The sequence below is a fragment of the Melanostigma gelatinosum genome (assembly GCF_949748355.1).
Source record: "Melanostigma gelatinosum genome assembly, chromosome: 13".
Classification (NCBI taxonomy): Eukaryota; Metazoa; Chordata; class Actinopteri; order Perciformes; family Zoarcidae; genus Melanostigma; species Melanostigma gelatinosum.
In genome coordinates, this window is record NC_136646.1 from 11,040,540 (window position 1) to 11,060,470 (window position 19,931).

The 19,931-nt window shown below is 46.5% G+C and overlaps 1 protein-coding gene across 2 annotated transcripts; it reads right to left on the bottom strand.

The window, feature by feature from the left end:
* Positions 1 to 620: 620 nt before the first annotated feature.
* rnf216 (ring finger protein 216) lies at positions 621 to 17,316 on the bottom strand. 2 transcript variants are annotated; one of them, XM_079281187.1, is made up of 17 exons: positions 17,216 to 17,316; positions 16,272 to 16,399; positions 13,200 to 13,327; positions 11,726 to 13,060; positions 11,480 to 11,556; positions 11,128 to 11,236; positions 10,321 to 10,482; positions 10,112 to 10,223; positions 9,754 to 9,887; positions 9,304 to 9,354; positions 8,608 to 8,745; positions 8,240 to 8,388; positions 7,508 to 7,586; positions 3,132 to 3,229; positions 2,237 to 2,459; positions 1,656 to 1,725; positions 621 to 1,573 (listed from the first exon to the last, which is right to left on the bottom strand). In XM_079281187.1, exons 2-17 carry the CDS (start codon positions 16,336 to 16,338, stop codon positions 1,182 to 1,184), a joined length of 3,324 nt encoding a protein of 1,107 aa, XP_079137313.1. In that variant the 5' UTR covers positions 16,339 to 16,399; positions 17,216 to 17,316; the 3' UTR covers positions 621 to 1,181. The 2 variants fall into 2 exon arrangements, with proteins under 2 accessions (XP_079137313.1, XP_079137312.1); XM_079281186.1 differs by having other exon boundaries at positions 10,112 to 10,241.
* Positions 17,317 to 19,931: the final 2,615 nt, after the last annotated feature.

The following is a 19,931-nucleotide window of genomic DNA, read 5'->3' on the forward strand; positions in this document are numbered from 1 at the left end:
TTATTTCCACATCTTCCAGTCATGTAGCTTCAGCTGTGCATGGGCTTAGAATACAGACGCTCACAGTAATAAACTGCTGTGGACGCTATGGAAGACCAAACATGTCCTCGTGTGTCTTTGTTGAATACAACACACATCATTTCATCCATGACGGCTCGGCTGGTGTTAGAAGATGCCGAATACGATTAAAGTCTAATTCTGGCTCTCATACAAACACAGTCTGTCTCTCACCGCCCATGACTAAAACCATTCGGACCACTGGGCTATAACGGGGGTTTGCTGTGCTACTTTTATAGTCTGCATGCAGAAACGAGAGGCTGCAAGAGTGAGTGTGTGTGTGTGTGCGCGCATGTAGTAAAATGATTCGTCACACTCACAGCACACTTGACTGAACAAAGAAGTCCACTCTCTAGGTAACGTTACAAAGCCCGGATGTTGCAACGCTACGATTGGTGGAAAGCACACGCTCTGTCATGTGATTGGTGCATAGCCTGGGGGGCTCAGTTATCATGAGTCAGCCCCTTTTTCTGCATGAGACAAGGGAGGAGGGGAGAGAGAGAGAGAGAGAGAGACCTGTAATGGAGGCAAAGTTTAAACATGTATGACCCGAAAACTCAAAGCAATGTGAACATGAAACTTTATTAAAAAATGGTGTGGTCTCACACCTGTTACACAAAAGATACAGAAGGGAATGCTAATGTTTTTCTTCTTCTTTCAATTATGTACTCAAAAATATCAGTATAAACTGCAAATAAATTGCCTCGAGATTCTAGACCGCTCGTGAGTTCAACCCAGATGTACAAACAGAAGAAGATGAACGAAGGAACATGTAACGTGGGGATCCTCTTCGTTATTGAAGCTCAGCGAGAGAAGGCAAAGTGTCCTCACGAGTGCGTGTGTCGTTTCCACAGATAAACTTTAGCATTTCAGTGCGTTTCGAAGAACGCGTTGAGCGGCGGGTCCCAAAAAATCTGCACGAGCACACGAGCTGTGAGAAGTGATGGGAGTAGAAAACGGTGACGCACACTCACAGAGATACAAAATAACATCAGATCTCCAAAAAGATAACCAGCACTGAAATGAAACGTAGAACTGCAGCGAGCGAGGTTTGTGATATTCTGAGGACGAGCAGATCCCGCCGGTGGGGGGAGTGGGGGGGGGGGGACCCGGTCGCCACAGAGTTAGAAGCGTCTGTAGTAGCGGTGCGCGGGTCCGTAGTGCATGGGCAGGTCCATCATGTCCATGTTGTGGTGATGAGGGTTGACGGGAGGGTGGAGATGGTTGTTATTGTTCAGGGGGGGCAGGTGTTGTAAGGGGGGCACGTAGGGGGCCGGGGGCAGCCGGGGTAACATCACCTGGTGGTACATCCCGGCCTGGGGCGGAGCCGGTGGGTAGTGGGCGCGCGGAGGCACGAAAAGGGGAGCTTGCACCGCCTGCGGGTGAGGAGGAGGAGGAGGAAGGGGGGGGGCCGCCGGGTGAGGGTTTGGCGGGTTCTCGAGCGGAGGACCCACACAGGGCCGCTTGGCTTCGGTGATGTGCTCCGGAGGAGGGCCGACCCGCTTCCCTGAATTATCTGGAGAGAAGGAACAAAGGTGAGTCGTCGATGAAATAATAAAGCACCAGAGAAGCGGAACAGAGGGACTCTCAGTACGGACCTGCAGACTTCTTATTCAGCTCTGCCTCTCCTTCCTTCTGGATATCCTGAATGATTCGCTCATCGTCTTGCTGTCGAAACAAACACACACACCAGTTTTATCAAAGTGAAATGAACTATTGTGGTTTTGCTGCAGTCAGAGAGGTCAGAGCTGCTGTGGAGGGCGGGACTAAGTGATGATAAAGGTGAACTGTGCACATTTGTTTGGTCAGAACTTCCTTCACTTATTCTTGACGAGGACAACCCTAGAATAGATAATGATGAGGCAGCAGTGGACCCCTTTCTCCAGCCCTCCATTGGCCCTCTGGTTACCAGTGTTTATCCATTTGTTTTGGCAAAGCCATGGAGACTAGCCTGTTGGCCGGCTCTGATGCCTCTCTAGAGCCGCTGGAGCAGCTCCAGCTCATTAACTGCTCGGGGACTAATCGTTGCTTCAGGTTGCCAGTGATACTGTGGCCAGGTCACTGTGGGCCCCCACAGAGTCAGCTGCTTGTTTGTGAGTGTAACAGTGGCTTCACGCTACAGTTTACCAGGACAGACGAAAGAACAAAAGGCTCAAGTTCTTCAGAACAAAGCGGTTACCGTGGGGTCCGTCCAGAGGGAGCACTTGCGGCAGTGTCGGCAGGGAGCTCCAGGAGAGCGTGCGTGCTGGCAGAAGTGGTTGTAGCCCGTGATGGGCTCTCTGCAGAGGTAGCACATGAAGCTGCCGCAGCGGCACGACATCCGGTTGCAGCCCTCGGACTTCACCAGACCCGTCCTGCACTTCACGCACTTCCTCACCCGAGCTACCGTCATGCGCTCCTCACTGCACCGTGAGGACGGACAGACGGGAGAAACAAATAGACAAACAGGGCAGTGAGAGACAGGAGAAGTGAAATTCAACAAGGAGAAAAGAGACATGGCAGCGCTGCAAAAAGGCTCATCTGACTCTGTGCAGATGGTCTAATGAACTTTCTTCTTTGTGGTTGTTAATGTTGACGTGAAAAGAGAAATTTTGTCTGAAAAACGAAACGCCATCGTGATTCTTTTCGCTACGTCCTGTTAAAATCATCAGGTCAGCGCTGCTCAGACCGGCTCCACTGATCTCTCTACCGGGCCACTTCCTGCCTCTTTCAGCACCAGGAAGTAAGAAGCTCGGTGTACCGCTCAAAACAGGAAGTACTGCCTGTGGACCCGCTGGGCCACAGGAAGCAGCTGGCCTCTCCACTTCCTGGAGTGTTGTCCGGGAAAACTGAACTGTTTACCCAGCATCCTCTCCGAGGGAGGAGTAGAGGGGAGAGACATGAACAGGGCCTGCGACAGAATTGCTAACGTGAGCGCATGGGTCGAAAACACTGTGGATAATTTAAAGTAATGCCGTTTAGTTTTACGATGTTTAAATGTATTCTGTGTAAGCTTCATAAAATCCCATCAAAGGACACGCGTCTACGTCGGCCGAGTGTTGATAAAGGGAGTTTGTTTCCATCAGACCACTTACAAGAGCACCCTCATGCGGATCTCGTCCCTCTCCAGGACCTGCTCACACGTCTTCCCCATGTGCTGCTTCCACTGGACGTGGCACTTTCTACAACTCTCCTGAAGAAGAAGACGAGAAAGGAATCAGACAAATGTCGCGTTTAGGGATTACGTAGAGGGACAGAAAGCAAAACAGTGAATTTCATTAGAATCTCCCTGCAACATTTATTCACTTGTACGTTTTTTGTTTTTTTCTGATACATCATCAAATACCGAGCGACTAACCCACATTTCCACATCCACCCTCTTGTCTGACACTATTCCAGTAAGTGCTGAATAAGAGGAGCCTCCGCTCTGCTCTATATGCTGCTGGTGCTGCCACTGCAGGATTTAGACAGACACAGCTACTAGGTGTGGCTCTCCCTGCAAATGTGAGTGTGTGTGTGTGTGTGTGTGTCTGTGCAGCAAGAGTGTGATTTGATCGCTGCTGACTGCTTGGTTGCCTAGAAACAGCAACTCCATCCTCCAACCTCCTTCGTCGTGTCAGCATGCACGCACGCGCACACACACACACACACACACACACACACACACACACACACACACACACACACACACACACACACACACACACACACACACACACACACACACACACACACACACACACACACACACACACACACACACACACACACTTTAGCTAGGGGATGCCTCCCTTGCTTAACCCCTGGCTAAGTGGTGTCACCATAAATATTTGAACCGCTCATCTAATATTAAATAGCGTGGCATATGACAGCTGATACAGCACCAGTATGATCCATTTCTCCACGGAAACCTCCAGTCTGACCCTTAACCTGCATCGGTCATAAACGCACCCCTTCAGTCCTGTGACCTCTTTGCACATCCTTCAATCCCTTCATGCGTGTTATTTTGTCATTTCAGCTTCCACGGGATTGCAGCACTCACAATATTCACTGAGACAGCTCTCTGTGTGTGTGTGTGTGTGCAAGGTCAGCCAGAGGGTGGGGAACAGAGTTGGAAAAGCCAGATTTTCGTTGGCATTCGAAGCGGTTTGGATGCAAACACTAAAAGACGTTCGTGGAAAAAGACCAGGACCTTTATAGCCAGAACGTGGCAGCTTCAAGCAGAGGAAGAGCCCTTTAACAAAACACGAGACGGATGATGAGTAGACCAACTGTGCTCACATTTTTGTGGAGCTTCTGATTTATAAAAAGGGAGTGCCCAAGCAGAGACGTTCAATGAAGCGCAGTCGTGAAGCACGGGAACGAGCGTGACCAGGATCAAGCATAGTGAGAGAACTCGCTCTGGTCTCTGATACCAGTCCAGCGTGGGTCTTTAGAGGCCGGGCAGGACGGGGTAAGGTGGCGAAGGGCGCAGCACCGGACTCAAGTGTCGGAAAAAAAGCCGGATCACACAAAGACCGGGAGGCAGAGAGTGAGACGGGGAGGAGGATGGAAAGCAGAGCGGTGAAAGATCACCCCCTGGTGGTAACCTAGAGACCAGGAAGAGAGACGGCATGAGACCGAGCGACAGAGAGAGACAGAGACAGAGAGAGAGAGACAGACAGAGACAGAGAGACAGAGACAGAGACAGAGAGAGAGAGAGAGAGAGAGAGAGAGTGAGTGTGTGTCTGGGACCTGTTTGACAGTGAGTGTGGCTGAAGTGTGACGAAGGTTGTAGCCACACACACACAAAAACACACAGACACACACACAAACACCTTCATGATGTACACATGGCAGCAACATGAGCAACTTGAATCTGGGAAATAGTCTGTTTCGCTGTTTTACTCGAGTCTCTGCATCCATTCATTCACTCCAGCCATCTGGTTCCAACTTGTCCCCCCCCTCCCCCTCTCTCGGGTCCTACCCTCCTTCCCTCCTTCCTCCCCTCCCACCCAGCAGCACCTTCATTCATACTTTGCCTCTCCTCCTCTGGATCTCTATTTCCCCTCCCACGGTGCGGGCTGCAGCAGCCCTTATAAGGCAGTGCAAGCAGCTTGCTTCTGATTGGGGGGGGCTGCTTCGAGGGTGCGGTGGGGTGGCTTTTACTGGAATCATCAAATCTGAGTGCAGATTTGAGAGCGCACGAGAACGCAGCTACTCGCAGACACACAGAGAGCGACAACACACCGATACGGCTCTTCTTGTTTGCACTGCGACAGGCCTTCCAGCGGCCTTCCATTTCACATTCCTCCACTTTCACGAAGTAATCACTCGCAGGCCGGGAGCAAGCCTGTCCAAATGTCCTCATAAAGCACATGTGGGAAGCGTTAGGAGGGGAGCCAGGGGAGAGGAGACGAGAAGGGAGGAGAATCTGGGTCAAACTTGACCTGGGCCACATTTGAAACGGAGGAGGAAGTGTGTCCAAAAAGTGAGGAACCAGTGTGAGGGGAGTGGAGAGTGCAGCCAGCCAATGAGGCGGCGGGGTGGGAGAAAGGCGGGTGGGCTCAACGGATGTGTGTCAGTTACATAATGAAGCCCCTCCCTGCTCGGAGACTGTACAACAAGCGTCTTCTTAAACCGTTCACAACAAATAAATATTTAAAAAACAGAGATTCAGTAAAGCTAGTCCATGTAAATCTGATATTCTTGGGGGGGGGGGGGGGGGGGGGGTCAGACTCTCCTCACAACCACAGCAGCTACAGATTCACATCCTGATTCCTACACAAACTAAAGAGGAAGCACGTTGTGTTAACGTTCTGTGGCACTGGACTCACTTAACAAAATGCCGTTTCCTTCATAACTCAAGAGTGTCTGTCAGACCGCTGAGTATGATTCTGAAAACATATTCTAACAGCCGGTCCAAATCTGCAGCTGTTGCCGTCGATACACCGCAGAAGAAAAATATGCAGAACAAGGATCAGCCCAAAAGATATCTGGAGCACGACTAACTTTCTTGTATCTTTGTGTGTGTGTGTGTGTGTGTAATGGGATGCAGCTGTGCTGGCACACTGCAGGGCAGCCACTATGAACCTCTGGCTCCACCTACAGGTTAAAGGAGGGAGCAGCAGCAGAGAGGATCAACATCCTGATCTGTGTCTGTACGATGATCAGGGCCGTCCTCAAACAAAGAAACTCTTAGTCAACAAACACTCATACAAGTTTGTTGACGAGGAGATCGGTTGATTTAATCGAGTTCCTCCACAAAGAATCACACAACAAACAAATGGACGAAAGAAGTCGACTGCAGCCCTGACGAGTATATTTAAGGTTCGGCTCAGGCCCCGTTTCTCATAATCTAGGTGTTCATAGAGAAGCCACTGCAAAGAGATCGTGTTGTTTTAGGACATAGATGACTTCTGTGTTGCTAGAGGAGCTTGTGCAAAGTCAGCAGATGTGAAATAACACGTTATAGTCTGACCAGAGACAGAAGATCTCTGTGTGTGTAAACGCATCATTAAAACACCAACAAGCTTAAAGGGAGACACATTAAAGTGTGTTCTTGGGGAGTACTCGAGGCTACGCTAGCCGCAACTAGCCGCAACTAGCATAACACAATCGAACCTCTGTCTGTCAGCGGAAGAAGAATGCTTGTAATGTAAAAAGACGATATCTCTTGTTTTATGTTAATAAACACAGGAAATGGAAACACTTTGTCCCAATATCTCACACATGTACTATGCTGGAGGTGTTGATCTCTCTCTCCCTCATTCTGTCGATGTAGTGATAGTGTGTGTTCCTGAGTCTACATACGTGTGTGTGTGTGTGTGCGTGTGTGTGTTGACTCAGTTTGTTGTGGTGTAGCAGGAGTGAGTGTGAGACACAAGAACAGAAACAAAAAGAGACAAAAGAAGCACCGAGAGAAAGAGGGGAGGGTTGTGTGGTGTGGGTGAGAATATGAGTGTGTTTGCACGTCTCTTTGCCAAATAATGGAGAAATGTCAGACTGGAATCCACGTGACAGCGTTGGCAGACACAAAGCAGCGCCGCCCCCCCTGCATTCCTCAGACAGAGGGAGGAGGCCCGGAGATAAACACAGAGGATGACGACCTCGCCAGATGGAACCGTTTCATCGTCAGCAGAGAAGCGCTCATCAATCTTCTTGATCTGGACGGACGTGATCTCCGTCTCGCGTCCGGGTCCAGATGATTAATGCCGAGGTGGACGCTGCACACCGAGCTTTCCGGTTTCACCGTCACGATTGGACTGAATTATTCATGAGGTTGAATTCAAATCCAGGTTCAGGCTCCCTTTTGTACAGTATAATTTAATCTGGACAAACGGCCATATATACGACGCATGTATTGTGCGTTAACCTACATATTCCTTTACAGTTACGGTCTGTAGAGGAGGAGCAGCAGCAACACAGCAGCCCGGCCTCCCCAACAACCCCAAGTGTTCAATAAACTAAATAAATACAGAGTGGGACTGACCTTGCGGCACCGCGGGTTGGGACAGCTGAATAGAGACCTGTCTTTGTCCAACAGCGCTGGGAAATTGCAAAACGGGCAACTGAGAAGGACAAAGAGGAAGGAGGGTTCAGGAGTGAAATGTATGAGACGGCTGTAAGAGAGACGCAAAGTAAAACAGATAAACAAATCCCACTGGGAGCAGACAAACAGACATTATTTAAGGTCTTTTATGAGTGTACAGATCACCTTCAGGCCACCAAATAACATGCGTCCTTACGGACTAGATTGAAAGTTCAAAATGCATTAAAAACAAAGTATTAATAATGATTCTAATCAAAATACAGCAACTGTGTGAACCAAACCTCACTACGTGGAGGCAGGAAGATTTATAAATGAAGATGAACAAGCAGCTGGAATATGAATGTACAAGTGAGACTAAGTCCTAAAGGGTTCGGGCTGCAACTAACTACTATTTACATTATCTGTTCATCTGCTGATTGTTTTCTTGACTTGTCGATTAAAGGTTTAATCTTTAAAATTCCCCAGAGCCCATGACAGGGACGTAACAAAGAAGCAGCACATCTTCACACCCATCACTGGGGGAACTTTGACCGCTTTGCTCCTAAATTTACTTTTTAATTGATTATCAAAATTGCTGACAGTTCATTTTTGGCTGACTAATCGATTGATCCACATGTAGACAGTTCAGTTACAAGACAAATGTAATACACACACACACACACACACACTTACCGCACTAGTTCATCAGCACAGGTGGCGGCGACGGCCTCCTCCGCCTGCCTCTCGTAGTATTTACACAGTATGTTCTCAGGGAGGACTTTCTCCAGCTCACACACCGGGTAGGAGCACGGGCAGCCGCCCTCCATGCAGCTCAACACCGACTGCAACGCGCACAAAGTTATTAGAAATGCAGCAGGTACGTTCACAACCACCGTCAGCCAACGCACACACACAAAGATGAGAAACATTCATTATAATGCAGTCCAGTCTGACAGTGTTATAAAGATGAACCAGCACCAGAGGATGTATTATAAAGCTGTTGTATTACATTGGATCATATATAATGTTTATTGTGAGCGTGAGTGTGTGTGTGTCCGTACATTTCCAGAGCCAAACACGGCCTCCTGAGCGTAGCGGACCAGGCACTCTTGACAGAACAGGTGTCCGTCTGAACACTGCGTCATCTTCTCAAACGCAAACTCCCCGAAGCAGCAGCCGCACTCGATCAGCTGGCCGTCCTGCACACAGAGAGTTACACACAGAGTTACACACAGAGTTACACACAGAGTTACACACAGAGACACTTCATGAGGCTCGGAGCTTTTCAGGGATCTTCTTTTGAGAGTTAACGGATTGATTTCATTCACGGATTATCAAATACAGAAAGTAAAATCCAAGATGTTAGAGTACAAGTCAGTATAAGTTTAGAGTGGCACTAAAATGAACCTAGAAATCAACGAGTCTACAATATATTCTACAAGTAAACGGATTTTCATGGACTTTAAGAAAACCTCTGACTTTGAGGGAAATACTCGAGGATCCATTTTAAAACTGCACTGTCGAGTGTAGCCACGATAACAACAACGTAGCCGTCTTAAACGTACATTCAGCAGCAACCATGTGACCAACACTATCCTGAACAAGCTCACCAAAAGCCTATGAAAGTACGGCCTCTGGTCTTTATACCACAACATTGGTTTGTATTGCATCGTGATAGGACACTTCTTTTTCTTTTACGAGCCGCCCTGAAGGTTACATCCGTTTAGCTGAGGTGTGTGTGTGTGTGTGCTTCCTACCCTCTTGTACTCGTCCTCATTGACCTGCAGAGCCAGGAGGAAGTCCTCGTGCTGAGGGGAGAGAGAGAGAGAGCGAGAGAGAGAGATTCAGTAAACGGGGAGATGTGACAGGAAGAGCTCCCCGAAAAGAGTGTGTTACAACTGAAAGCAGCTAAGTCTCGATAAGAGGCGAGGCCTGTGATATTTAGCTCTTTGTACAAGCAGCAAGATTCATTTTATATTCCCCATCATTTAGAAATCGTTACAATATGAATCCAATATTCCCTTTGGTAATGTTACTCTGATGAAAAGAAATATGCCGAAAGCAAAATACCCTTAACTTAATGTTCTACAGCATAAAAAACAGAAGGTATGACTGTATATGCACAATAATATAAAGACAAAAATATGAAGTTGGATAAAGTCTGTAGGCATGAATACTGGGTGACAGGTGTGTGTGTGTGTGTGTACCTCTGCCCATTCCTTGTCCTTCTGCTGATAGAATGAAAGCTCCTTCTGCACAGAAGCTTCCAGGCTGCTGTACGTCCGGCAGTAGCGACGGTCGTTCTCCAAGAAGTACATCATCTTCTCAAACTTCACTGATCCTGCGGGACAAAGGGAACCCAGTGAGTGAGACACCCACAGGAGAAAAAAAACATCAGTACACCAAGACAGATGTTCTTGGAACCTCGGAGATTTCCGTCCTCCCATGATGCACCTGCAGACCCCGTGGTCAAGCTGTTACTGAAGCTCTTGCGAATGAATGAAAAGCTGCCCGAGGTATTCACAGGTGTGCAAAAGTGGAGAAAAAAAAAAGAGGTTTGCTCACCGTGCTCAAAATGGAAGCAGATGTAGCAGCGCTCAGCGGAGGTTCTGCTCCGTCGTCTCTTTCCTGAGGGGTCGCCTGAATCTTTCCACTTCTTCAGCGCTGAACATAAGGCCTGCGAGTCAGAGAGACACTTAAAGACGCGTTTGTAAAAGTAGAGGACGGGTGGAATCGTGACTGCGTTCCTCGGGGCGCTACGGGACGGCGGGTACCTTGCGTGTGATTGCATAGTGTCCCTTCAGAATATTGAGGGCCCATTTGATGTCCTGACAACTGAGCATCCGGAAATCTGCCATGAGCAGGTCAGCGGCCTGCATCACAGCCTCGGGTCCCACCGTGCCCAGTTTGGTGTAGTCAAACAGGTCCTCGGTCACCTGAAACGACCCGCGACAGACGCATGAACACGGGGCCAACACACTGAGACACCGGATTCTGAGGCGTTCATGGAGCGGTCAACAAAGCGACAAAAGAAAAAATACATTTAGTAACTGGCATTTTAAGACTTTCTTTTCTTTTCTTCTAATTGTACGGTGGTGGCAGGAGAGACTAAAGGCCTGTTTCTGCTTTTTTGTGTGAACAAGTCAGAGTTTGAGGTGAGATTCTTTCCTGCTCTATGCTTTCATATATATGTGTGTGTGTGTGTGTATATGTGTGTGTGTGTGTAGGAAAAGAACAATGGATAAATGAATGGGTCCTCCTTTCCATGTGAAACACTCGCATGGTGCAGATGTTTCTTCAGTATATTCACTCTCGTCCCCACTACAGTACGTCGTCATAATCTACAGACACCAAGAAAAGCTGGTGTGAAACTGATTTAAACTTGATTGACGTAATAATGAGGAACGATCTATTCTTCCTTGTTTTTCCAATTCGTCGGTTTGCAAGCACACTGTGCACGATGTGCATTATACCGGTGAGGATGTTAAACGCTCACTTACATCGACCCACATCACTACAGCCAGCCTAAAAATCTCTTGTGGCACTAACAGACGGACAGACACACAGACACACACACACACCTCTGTCTCGGTGTCCCCACACTCCAGTAGGATGCTGGTGGGAGCTGCTGTGGCTGCTGCAGTACCCCCCCTCGGATACTCGGGGTTCTCCAACAGCAGGTTACAGATACTGGAAACAGCAGAGAGGGGAGCTGCGTGTGAACAAAGCTTACACCGACATACACAGTCCACCAACACAGAACTGTGCCCTGTTGCATATGAAGTGTACACCTAAATAATTGTTCTGAGAAAAAAAAGAAAAAACAACACTAATATATACAGTATATATAAAATATTATAGTTTGATTGATCAGTCAAACTGCCTCCAATAGAAAGAAGAAGAAGCGGGAGAAGAAAGGCAGATGCTTCTTACACATTCAAGTCTTTCACATTATTCTTTTGGATCAGTTCTGCTACATAGGCTTCTTGGACATCTGGGAAGAGTTCCAACTGCAGAGGAGACACCAAGAGGCGGAAGGTAGTTGGGACAGAGGAGGTGAGAGACACAGTTACACCACAATTCTAATTTAACTTGACATTAACCGACTGATGAGCTCAAGAGACAGACAGCAGACAATGCAGAGCACGGCGATGCACGGACCACTTGTGTGACACTCACAACACCAGTGATGAGGGCTCTGACGTGGGGCTGCTGCTCCGCTCTCCCTTGTGGCGCAGAGGGACCGGGCCTCGCGTCCTCTATTCGGGGAATGTCCTCTGGTGCAGGAGGGACCGCGACCAGACCAGGGGCGGGAATGACTCTTTCTGGGTTTGGAGCGGGAGCCGGAAATCGACGAGCATCTCCGCTGTTGTGGGGGACTGAAGCTGTGGGAGCGTGAGGGACGAGAAGGTTAGAGTTGATCCTGACGTAGAGGCTGCGGGCCGGTGGGACCCCGCCAGAGGCCCGGGCCTGTGGCGGAGGATTGGGAACAGCTTCCCCCGGCGCTTGGCTCCCCAGGATGATCCGGTGACCTGCCTCCGGAGGACCGAGTCTCTCCGGGGCCGCAGCTATTAGCACTGCGGGGGGGGCCACTTGTATCACCTGAGGATGCTGCAGGGCCTGGACCGGAGGCTGGGCCGGGGCCTGGGCCAAGAGCTGTGGTTGAATCTGAATGAGATTGCCCTGCATTAGATGGAACGACACGGGCTGCAGGAGGTTCTGGGGCCTGAGCTGCAGCTGGGGTTGGGTTATGAGAGCAGAGGCTTGGATGCTCGGCTGCTGGGGAAAAACGACTAGTTTCACCTCCTTCAACGGGGCGAGGCGGGGCTGCAGGACGCCGGTCCCGCCGGTCTGGAGCTGTGTCGACGTACCGGGCTGAGACGCCGTCCGTGTGCGAGACTGGGACTGTGCAGACGAAGTGCTGGCCTGAGGATTGTCTTGTGACTGAGTGCTTGTACCGGCCTCTTCTTGAGTCTGGGTAGAAGAACTGGACGCAGTCGCACAAGAAGAGTGTGTGGCACTTTTAGAGGTGCTCGCCGTCGCGAGTTCTGAAGGGCCGGCTTGTGGCTGCACGGGCCCAGATGTGCTGGGCTGAGGCTGACTGAGTACAGGTATAGGTGCTCTGGATGTGTTGGCATTTGTGGAGGTAGATGGGGTTTGGATAGAAATTGCATGGAGTTCCACTTTTATATGCGCTGACGTACCGGCCTGTTGCTGAGAGTTTGTGTGAAGTTTTGGCTGAGACAGTGTGTGCGATGACGAGCCGAGTTGTTGCTGCTGTGCGTGTCCTGAAGTGCCGGACTGCTCCGGTGTCTGTGTCTGTGTCCGTATGGCTGTCACTAATGCGGAGGAGATGGCCGTGGCATCTCTGGAGGTAGAGGGGGCAGAATCGGGGTCCGCTGTGGGAACCCCAGAGGTTGCGCTACTGTGACCCACAACTTGAATTAGGTTGTGCGAGGCTCCGCTCCATTTCGCTGCTGGGCGAATCACGTGTCTGCGTGCAGGAGTCAGCAGCTGCAGGAAACCACAGGAGGAGATGATTGGTATGCAATTTCTGATAACAAAACACATAAGACTAAACGATAAAATGTTCATCTTTTTTTGTACAAAGTAAAGTGCACTCTACAACCTAAGAGCAGGGTTCATCAGTCACCTCCAATATGCTGATGTCATCATCTGCATCGTCCGGGACTAAAACAGGGCTGCCAGGTATCAGAGTCACAGGCTCCTCGTCCGAATCATCGGAAATGGTGATGAGCTCCCTCTTACGGGAACGGGAGCCTACATGGACACATTGTCAAGTGAATATCACAGATGTGTATCATGTGTGTGGATATTTGTGTCTTTGTGGCAACGTGTGTTAAAGAGAAGGGGAATAAAACTGAACGGCAGCAAATCTTCAATCAAAGTTATTTCATAAATTCTTCCAATAGAAAGTGTGATGCGACCGGCCGCTGGAGCCTTTGCCACGCTGAGATGGGGATGATAATCCTCTAGTTTGAATAATAAGTACTGTGAGGAATTTAAGTTTTAAAGCGCTCCTAATTGTGGATATAATGTGATACAGTATATTTACTTGTAGGAGTCTGGTCATTTCATGCATCAAGTGTCATAGACTGAGGAGGGGCTTGTGGGACTTCAGCCAATCATTGAGCTGATCGATATGTAATCTGAGACTTTTCAGAGACTTTGGGGGGAAAATATGAAGGCAAATCACTGTCAAAATCCGAGAGCGCAAATGAGATCCATGCGCGCGTGAAAATCAAACAGCCGCGCGCGTATTTTACTTTGACGAGCGCTTTTACGTCACTCCGCAAAAGTCGCTCCCGAAGCTTAAACCCGCTTGCTTGCGAAACTTTAACCTGTTGCTCGCGAGTCTTTTTCCAAAGTTTCTTTTTCTTTTTGACAGCGAGTGGGCGGACCCAGTCGCCAGTGTATCTCTACATCTAATTCGTTACAATCCTCGTCTTGGGATAAACCGGATATCACTCTGACACAGACGCTCGCGGGAGATTTTCAGATTGCAGGTTAGGGGCAAATAATGTACATTTTACTGCACGGGTACTTTTACTTTCTGCACTTAAAGTACATTTTGCTGATAATAACATTGACTAAGGTTTTGAATGCAGGTATTTTACTCGTAATGGATTATTGTTTCATCAGTATGGTATTAGTAGTATGTTTCCTGCAGTGAAGGATCTGAATACTTTTTCATCCACTTATTACTTGTCAGTGATTTAACAGTTAACGCTAACATACAAACGGTGGTCCCCAATCTTGGCTCCAGATCTTTGAGCAGGTCCAAATTGTTGCTCATATTATATACAACTATATTATATCTCTTCTGTAAACACAACACTATGATTAAATATGATCACATCAGGTTTTGATCAATTAAGATCAAAGAGTTTCTTTCAGCTATTTGTCACAAGAGGTTTGACTATCAAACACACATTGTCTGTAATATAATGATGGAGTGAATTTAAACCAATCTGAGCAACTTGACTTTAACACATTTTTAATTATTGTATTTAACAACTCGATTAACATAATTTGTATTTCATCAGCCTCTACAGTCTGAAAAGTTTACAAAACCTGTCAGACAAATGTAGAACATCCTGAGATGGATGTTTGATCAGTCAGAGTGATATCCGGTCTATCCCAAGAGAGGATTGTAACCAATTAGATGTAGAGATACAATGGCGACTGGGTCCGCCCACTTACTGTCAAAAAGAAAAACTGCTCGCGAGCGAGCAGGAAAAAGAGTCGCGAGCGAGCGGATTGAAGTTTCACGAGCGACTTTTGCTCACGGAGTGACGTAAAAGCGCTCGTCAAAGTAAAATACGCGCGCAGCTCTTTGATTTTCACGCGCGCATGGATCTCATTTGCGCTCTTGGATTTTGACAGTGATTTGCCTTCAAAGGGGGGCAAAAGTTAGGCCTAACAGTACAAACAAAAAGCAAACGTGTTTTAGCATAATCTGGTTCCTTGCTGTCCAAAGTTACAATATATGAATGTGGGTGCTATAGCTCAATACCAATACAGGATGTTTGAGAGTAAAACAATGTTGGCCTTTATCAAGTCTCTTTACACAACCCAAAATATAAATACATATATTAATTAGGGGTGTAACGGTACGCGTATTCGTATTGAACCGTTCGGTACGAGGCTCACAGTTCGGTACGCATGACGAACCGAATAAGTTTGAAAAACATATTTAAAAAAATAAAATAAAACTTTTTTATTTTACCTTTAACCAGGTTGTCCCATTGAGATTCAAAATATCTTTTGCAAGATGTAAGTAACAATACTACATAACATGAAGGAGCAGTTTTTGTTTTTGATGCTTATGTGTTGCTAAGAAGACACCCCAGAAGATGAGTCACTCAGGTATAGTTCCATCATTGTTCAAAGTTAAAGAATAACTTCATGATGTTAGTTGTAATGAATAAATATATTTTAAAATCAAGTACATTTCTCTGGCATTTATAGTTTTCTACTGTACCGAACCGTGGCTCCACTGTATCGTACCGAACCCAACCGTGAATTTTGTGAACCGTTACACCCCTAATATTCATAAGGCTCCCTTAAATTAGTATTTTTGGGTGTGCAAGAATCACAACCCAGAAATGTGCTGAGCAGGGCATTTTACAGTTGAAAAATAAACTTGTCGCTACTCTCTAGTGGACAAACTATAGAATAATGACTCTCTTACTGAACATATCTTTGTCTTTTCTCGTCAGCTGCAGATACTGACATGTCTGCAGTGAACTAATATCGGATTAGAGGCCTTCATGGTTCTTACCATGCTTTGATAGATTTTTCCTTCATAATGTACTCAACCTGATGTACTGATATGTTTTGTTCATTAACAGTCAAAGTGGGAAAAGCAGTATTATACTGTAGTTTTTACAGTCGGGTTGCGTCTCCCATTGACTAGAATTTTAGACTTCTTTGAAGCCGAAGCCTGAACAGATCTGTCATTTTGGAAAGAATGTAACATTATCATGATACATTCATCTTGATGTCTGTGATGTAAAACTAAAAAGGGACATTGATGCCATGATTTTTGTTGTACTTATTATAAACCAGGGCCAAAATGACAAGGAGAGTGTGCCAGCCTCATGCAGAAGCTACAGTGGCCGCACAGAGCAACATGCCATGTCACACAAACTGGTACTAGGATATGATGCTGTGGACATTGACTCATACAAGTGTGTCTTACCTTGGCTGCGGTGGACGTTGAAGCTTGCCAGGTGAATGACATCATCATCACTACCGCCATCTGCCATTGTGAAACTAAGCTTACCCTGAATCAGCCCATACACAGAGTCACTGCTCAATCAATACCATCTACACAAACGCACAAACACACACACACAGACAGAGTTAAAGTTCTGGTAATCCCCTTGAATTCCAACAGATGATTACACTTCAAAACATGTGACTTGTCATAACATTTACCAAACACGAGAAATGTTGGACTCCACCCTGTTACCGTAAATCACCTTATCACGCAGCGGTAATAAAGAACTTATATGCGACTATCCAATGGCCTGCTCACCTGGCATGTTAACAGAAGAGAACTAAACAATGAGGAAGCTTAACATAAAACATACATCTAAAGCATGAGGACCAGGGTAAAGGGGTTATGGTCACCATCTAGATACAACATTAGCTATCTTGTATGCGTTAGCCAACCCAATAGGAACGTGTAGAAATATCCACTCCGTCATCTGCACTTGCTAACCCAGCCCGAGTTAGATCTGATCAAAGTTGGCATGAAACCAATGTAAATCTTCAATGTTGTTAAAACAGCACACGCGAACACTGCGAGGAGCTGTCAAATGTTGCAATGCAAGCTACACAAACTGACATTTTACCCATCATCTTGACATCACTCGGGACACTGTAACGTTAGCTTAAAATTCGAGCTACTGTGGTTAAAAACAAACATGTCAGAACAGCAGTGGATCATTTCCGCGAGGACACACAGCACAAACTGCTCTCCGCTAAGCTAATATTAATTAGCTTGGCTCGCTAGCTAGCTAGTAGGTTAAGTAGTTAGCTCACTTCTGCCGTGATTTCTGTCCATAACATTGCTTCAAACAACCCGCATACAGTCTAATATCCAGGCAGGAATAACACACATGCAGACATGTACATTACCGCAGCTTCGTGTTGGACAGCCAATACAAAACGTCTTCTTTGGGGGGACTGACAAACCCTGAATATCGAAACAAACTGCCAAAACAAGAACAGCAGCTACGTCACGCGTACAACACAACACGTACAGGCGCGGGGCTTCTGGGAAAAGTAGTCCCTTGAGGTTGAGGATCTCTTCGGCATTGTAGGCACGAATGCACCGTGGACAGAGGATAGATTCTGTTTACATGTACACACATTTTGAGTTGCTGTGGTCCCACGTGAAGGAGAGAGAAAACAAACAATATATATATAATATATACATATGTATTGTATATATACACACAATATAATGGTTTAACTGAAAAAAGAATAGGTCTACATTAAAATAATAATTAAATCTATCAAAAATGGTGTTGAAATTATAACTGCACACTAATTCTTTGGGACAGATGTCGGCTCTTTGGACAGCTGGAAAGTTGTCCCAGAATATGTAAATTATACATGAAGGTTATTAAATGCATTCATAGACAGATATTTTAGTTGCTTGATTTGTATGGAGGTAAATCCAGGTCAAATGTTTTGTTCATTTGAAAAAAAAATTTGAACCTGAACATTGAAAAATACAGGAATGTATTCAAAATCAAAATAAGTGAATGAAAAGTTTTTTTGGGTTGAATATAATTTTGATTCATATGGAGCTAAATCCAGGTCAAATGTTTTGTTCATTTGAAAAAAAAAAATGAATTAATTAATTACATTTTTTTTTTCAAATGAACAAATCATTTGACCTGGATTTAGCTCCATAGGCTAACTAATTAGCTCTCCGGAGTTTTGCAGTAGCTCACGCGGTTCACCGCGCATACGTGGTGACCCGTGTGTTAGAAAATCAAGTGGCAAATCGCAATCGACATATTGGGCACCCCTAGTTTAAGTGGTTTGTGAAGTTTTATCATTTCATAAAGAGGTCATTCTTTACCTTCAGGTTATTTTATAAGTAGTAAATCTATTGTTGTCTCTGCTGTCGGACTGTGGAGGTCCAGTTTGGTGGATAAGTCACACTCTGTCTGTGTACCTGATGAATTACTTTTTACAATCAGTTCAGTAGTTTACTCATTTAATATTATCACCATCCAGATGAAGGAAGTTGCTATACAATAGAGCGAGGAGTCACTTGGTAGCAGTAGTAAGTCATTCCCCTTAGCTCCCCAACCTCCTGCACCCCAACATCTGCTGCCATCACCTCCGGCTCCTGTGCCTCGGTCTCCAGCCACAGCAGCCTGGCATCAGGGTCTTCATCAGAGAACTGGAGCAGAGACCCTGAGCGCCGCAACACCTTCAAACACTGCTTCAGCACCTGATTGGCCTTCCATTTCCCTTCCGTAGACCTCAGCAAGGCGCCTGTGGTGCCCTTGTCCACACTGCTACAACCGTAGTGCTCGTGGAGCTGTGTGCAGTCCAGCTCTACGAACTCAAGCCGAGAGGAAAGATTGTGAGGTTGAATGGCTTTGGTTTGGACGTGTTCCTGCATTAGTGGCACAGCTATGGGGGAAATGTCTGCACAAGTGACCCGGACCGGGAGAGGAGAGTGTCTGTAAATACAGGGCCCTAAAGCAGAAGTGCCACAGCGCGTATCCAGGACTTGGAGCAAACCGTCTGGGTGGGGCTTGGTCTGCAATAGGAGCATAATGAAGTCCCGGACAGCATCGAAGCCAAAGAAGCGATCAAAGTGTTTGAAGGTGTTTGTGCTGCTGCTGCTCTCAGTGTAGAAACGGTCCCAGGTTGCTTTCTTATCCATGTTTTCAATCAGTTCAGCTACGCAGAAACACAGATGGGATTATGTCACATGAGTTAGTGAGTGAACATCAGCAGTAAAACACAGATACAACTTGCCTCAGTGCCTCCATCCTTCTGTCATATTTAGAGGGACTTTATGCTGAAGTCAATTTAAAATCTATCAATTTAATGTGTCAAATATCTTTTCTTCTAATATATGATTTAAGACCTTTTCTTGGGTCCTTAGAAGCCACTAAGCTCGGCATGAAGACAATCTACCAAGCTGACAAACTCAAATGACTCACGCTGCTCATTAAAATAAAAAAGCAACACACACTCAACAGTCCTGCATTGAATCCTCCCTTTGTGTACTTTATAGTGCTCAGTTCATCTTTAAACTGTTACATAGATGTGTTGATGTATCCAGGCTGTGTTATATTAAGACTGCATTAGCTTGGTGTCGCTAACAAGTTTGCAACTGAGCGTGACGTTATTGCACAACAAAGTGCTACTTTATGGTCAGCTTCCACACCTGCAACTCACTTTAACTTTTCTTTACTTACTGTTGGAGCCATAATGTGGTTTTGTTGTTTTATTTTGTCTTTGAGGGAAACATGGGGTGGGTTTACACCTACAGTTCTGACATTGAACAGTGGGTTAAAGTGCATAAGGCGTAAGGGCCTGGTGATGAGAATCAGGTGTGTGTGGACGGAAAGCTAACAGTTTTTGACCGCGTTATCGTGTCAATGTAGCGTGTCAGCCGGCATATGAGCTTGTTTCAAGGTCTTATAGTATCCTGTAAACTTGAGGAGCTTTGGAAAACAATCGAATAAAAAACAATCAAATACAACTTAACACAATGAAATAAAACGTAACACAATTGTTACGACCTGGCTCAAAGGCTGCAACATAAGGGAGACAAGACGAGTGATAAAAGTAATAAAGAGACATTTATTTAACGAAC

What these genes read in the sequence shown, in the direction of transcription:
- rnf216 (XM_079281186.1), bottom strand. Translation starts at nt 16,338, where the DNA reads ATGGCAGATGGCGGTAGTGATGATGATGTCATTCACCTGGCAAGCTTC. An exon ending in CTGCTTCCATTTTGAGCACG is followed by an intron (nt 9,888 to 10,111) that starts GTGAGCAAACCT and finishes TTTGTCCCGCAG; the next exon opens with GATCAGTGAAGTTTGAGAAG. An exon ending in ATGAGGACGAGTACAAGAGG is followed by an intron (nt 8,746 to 9,303) that starts GTAGGAAGCACA and finishes CTCTGTGTGCAG; the next exon opens with GACGGCCAGCTGATCGAGTG.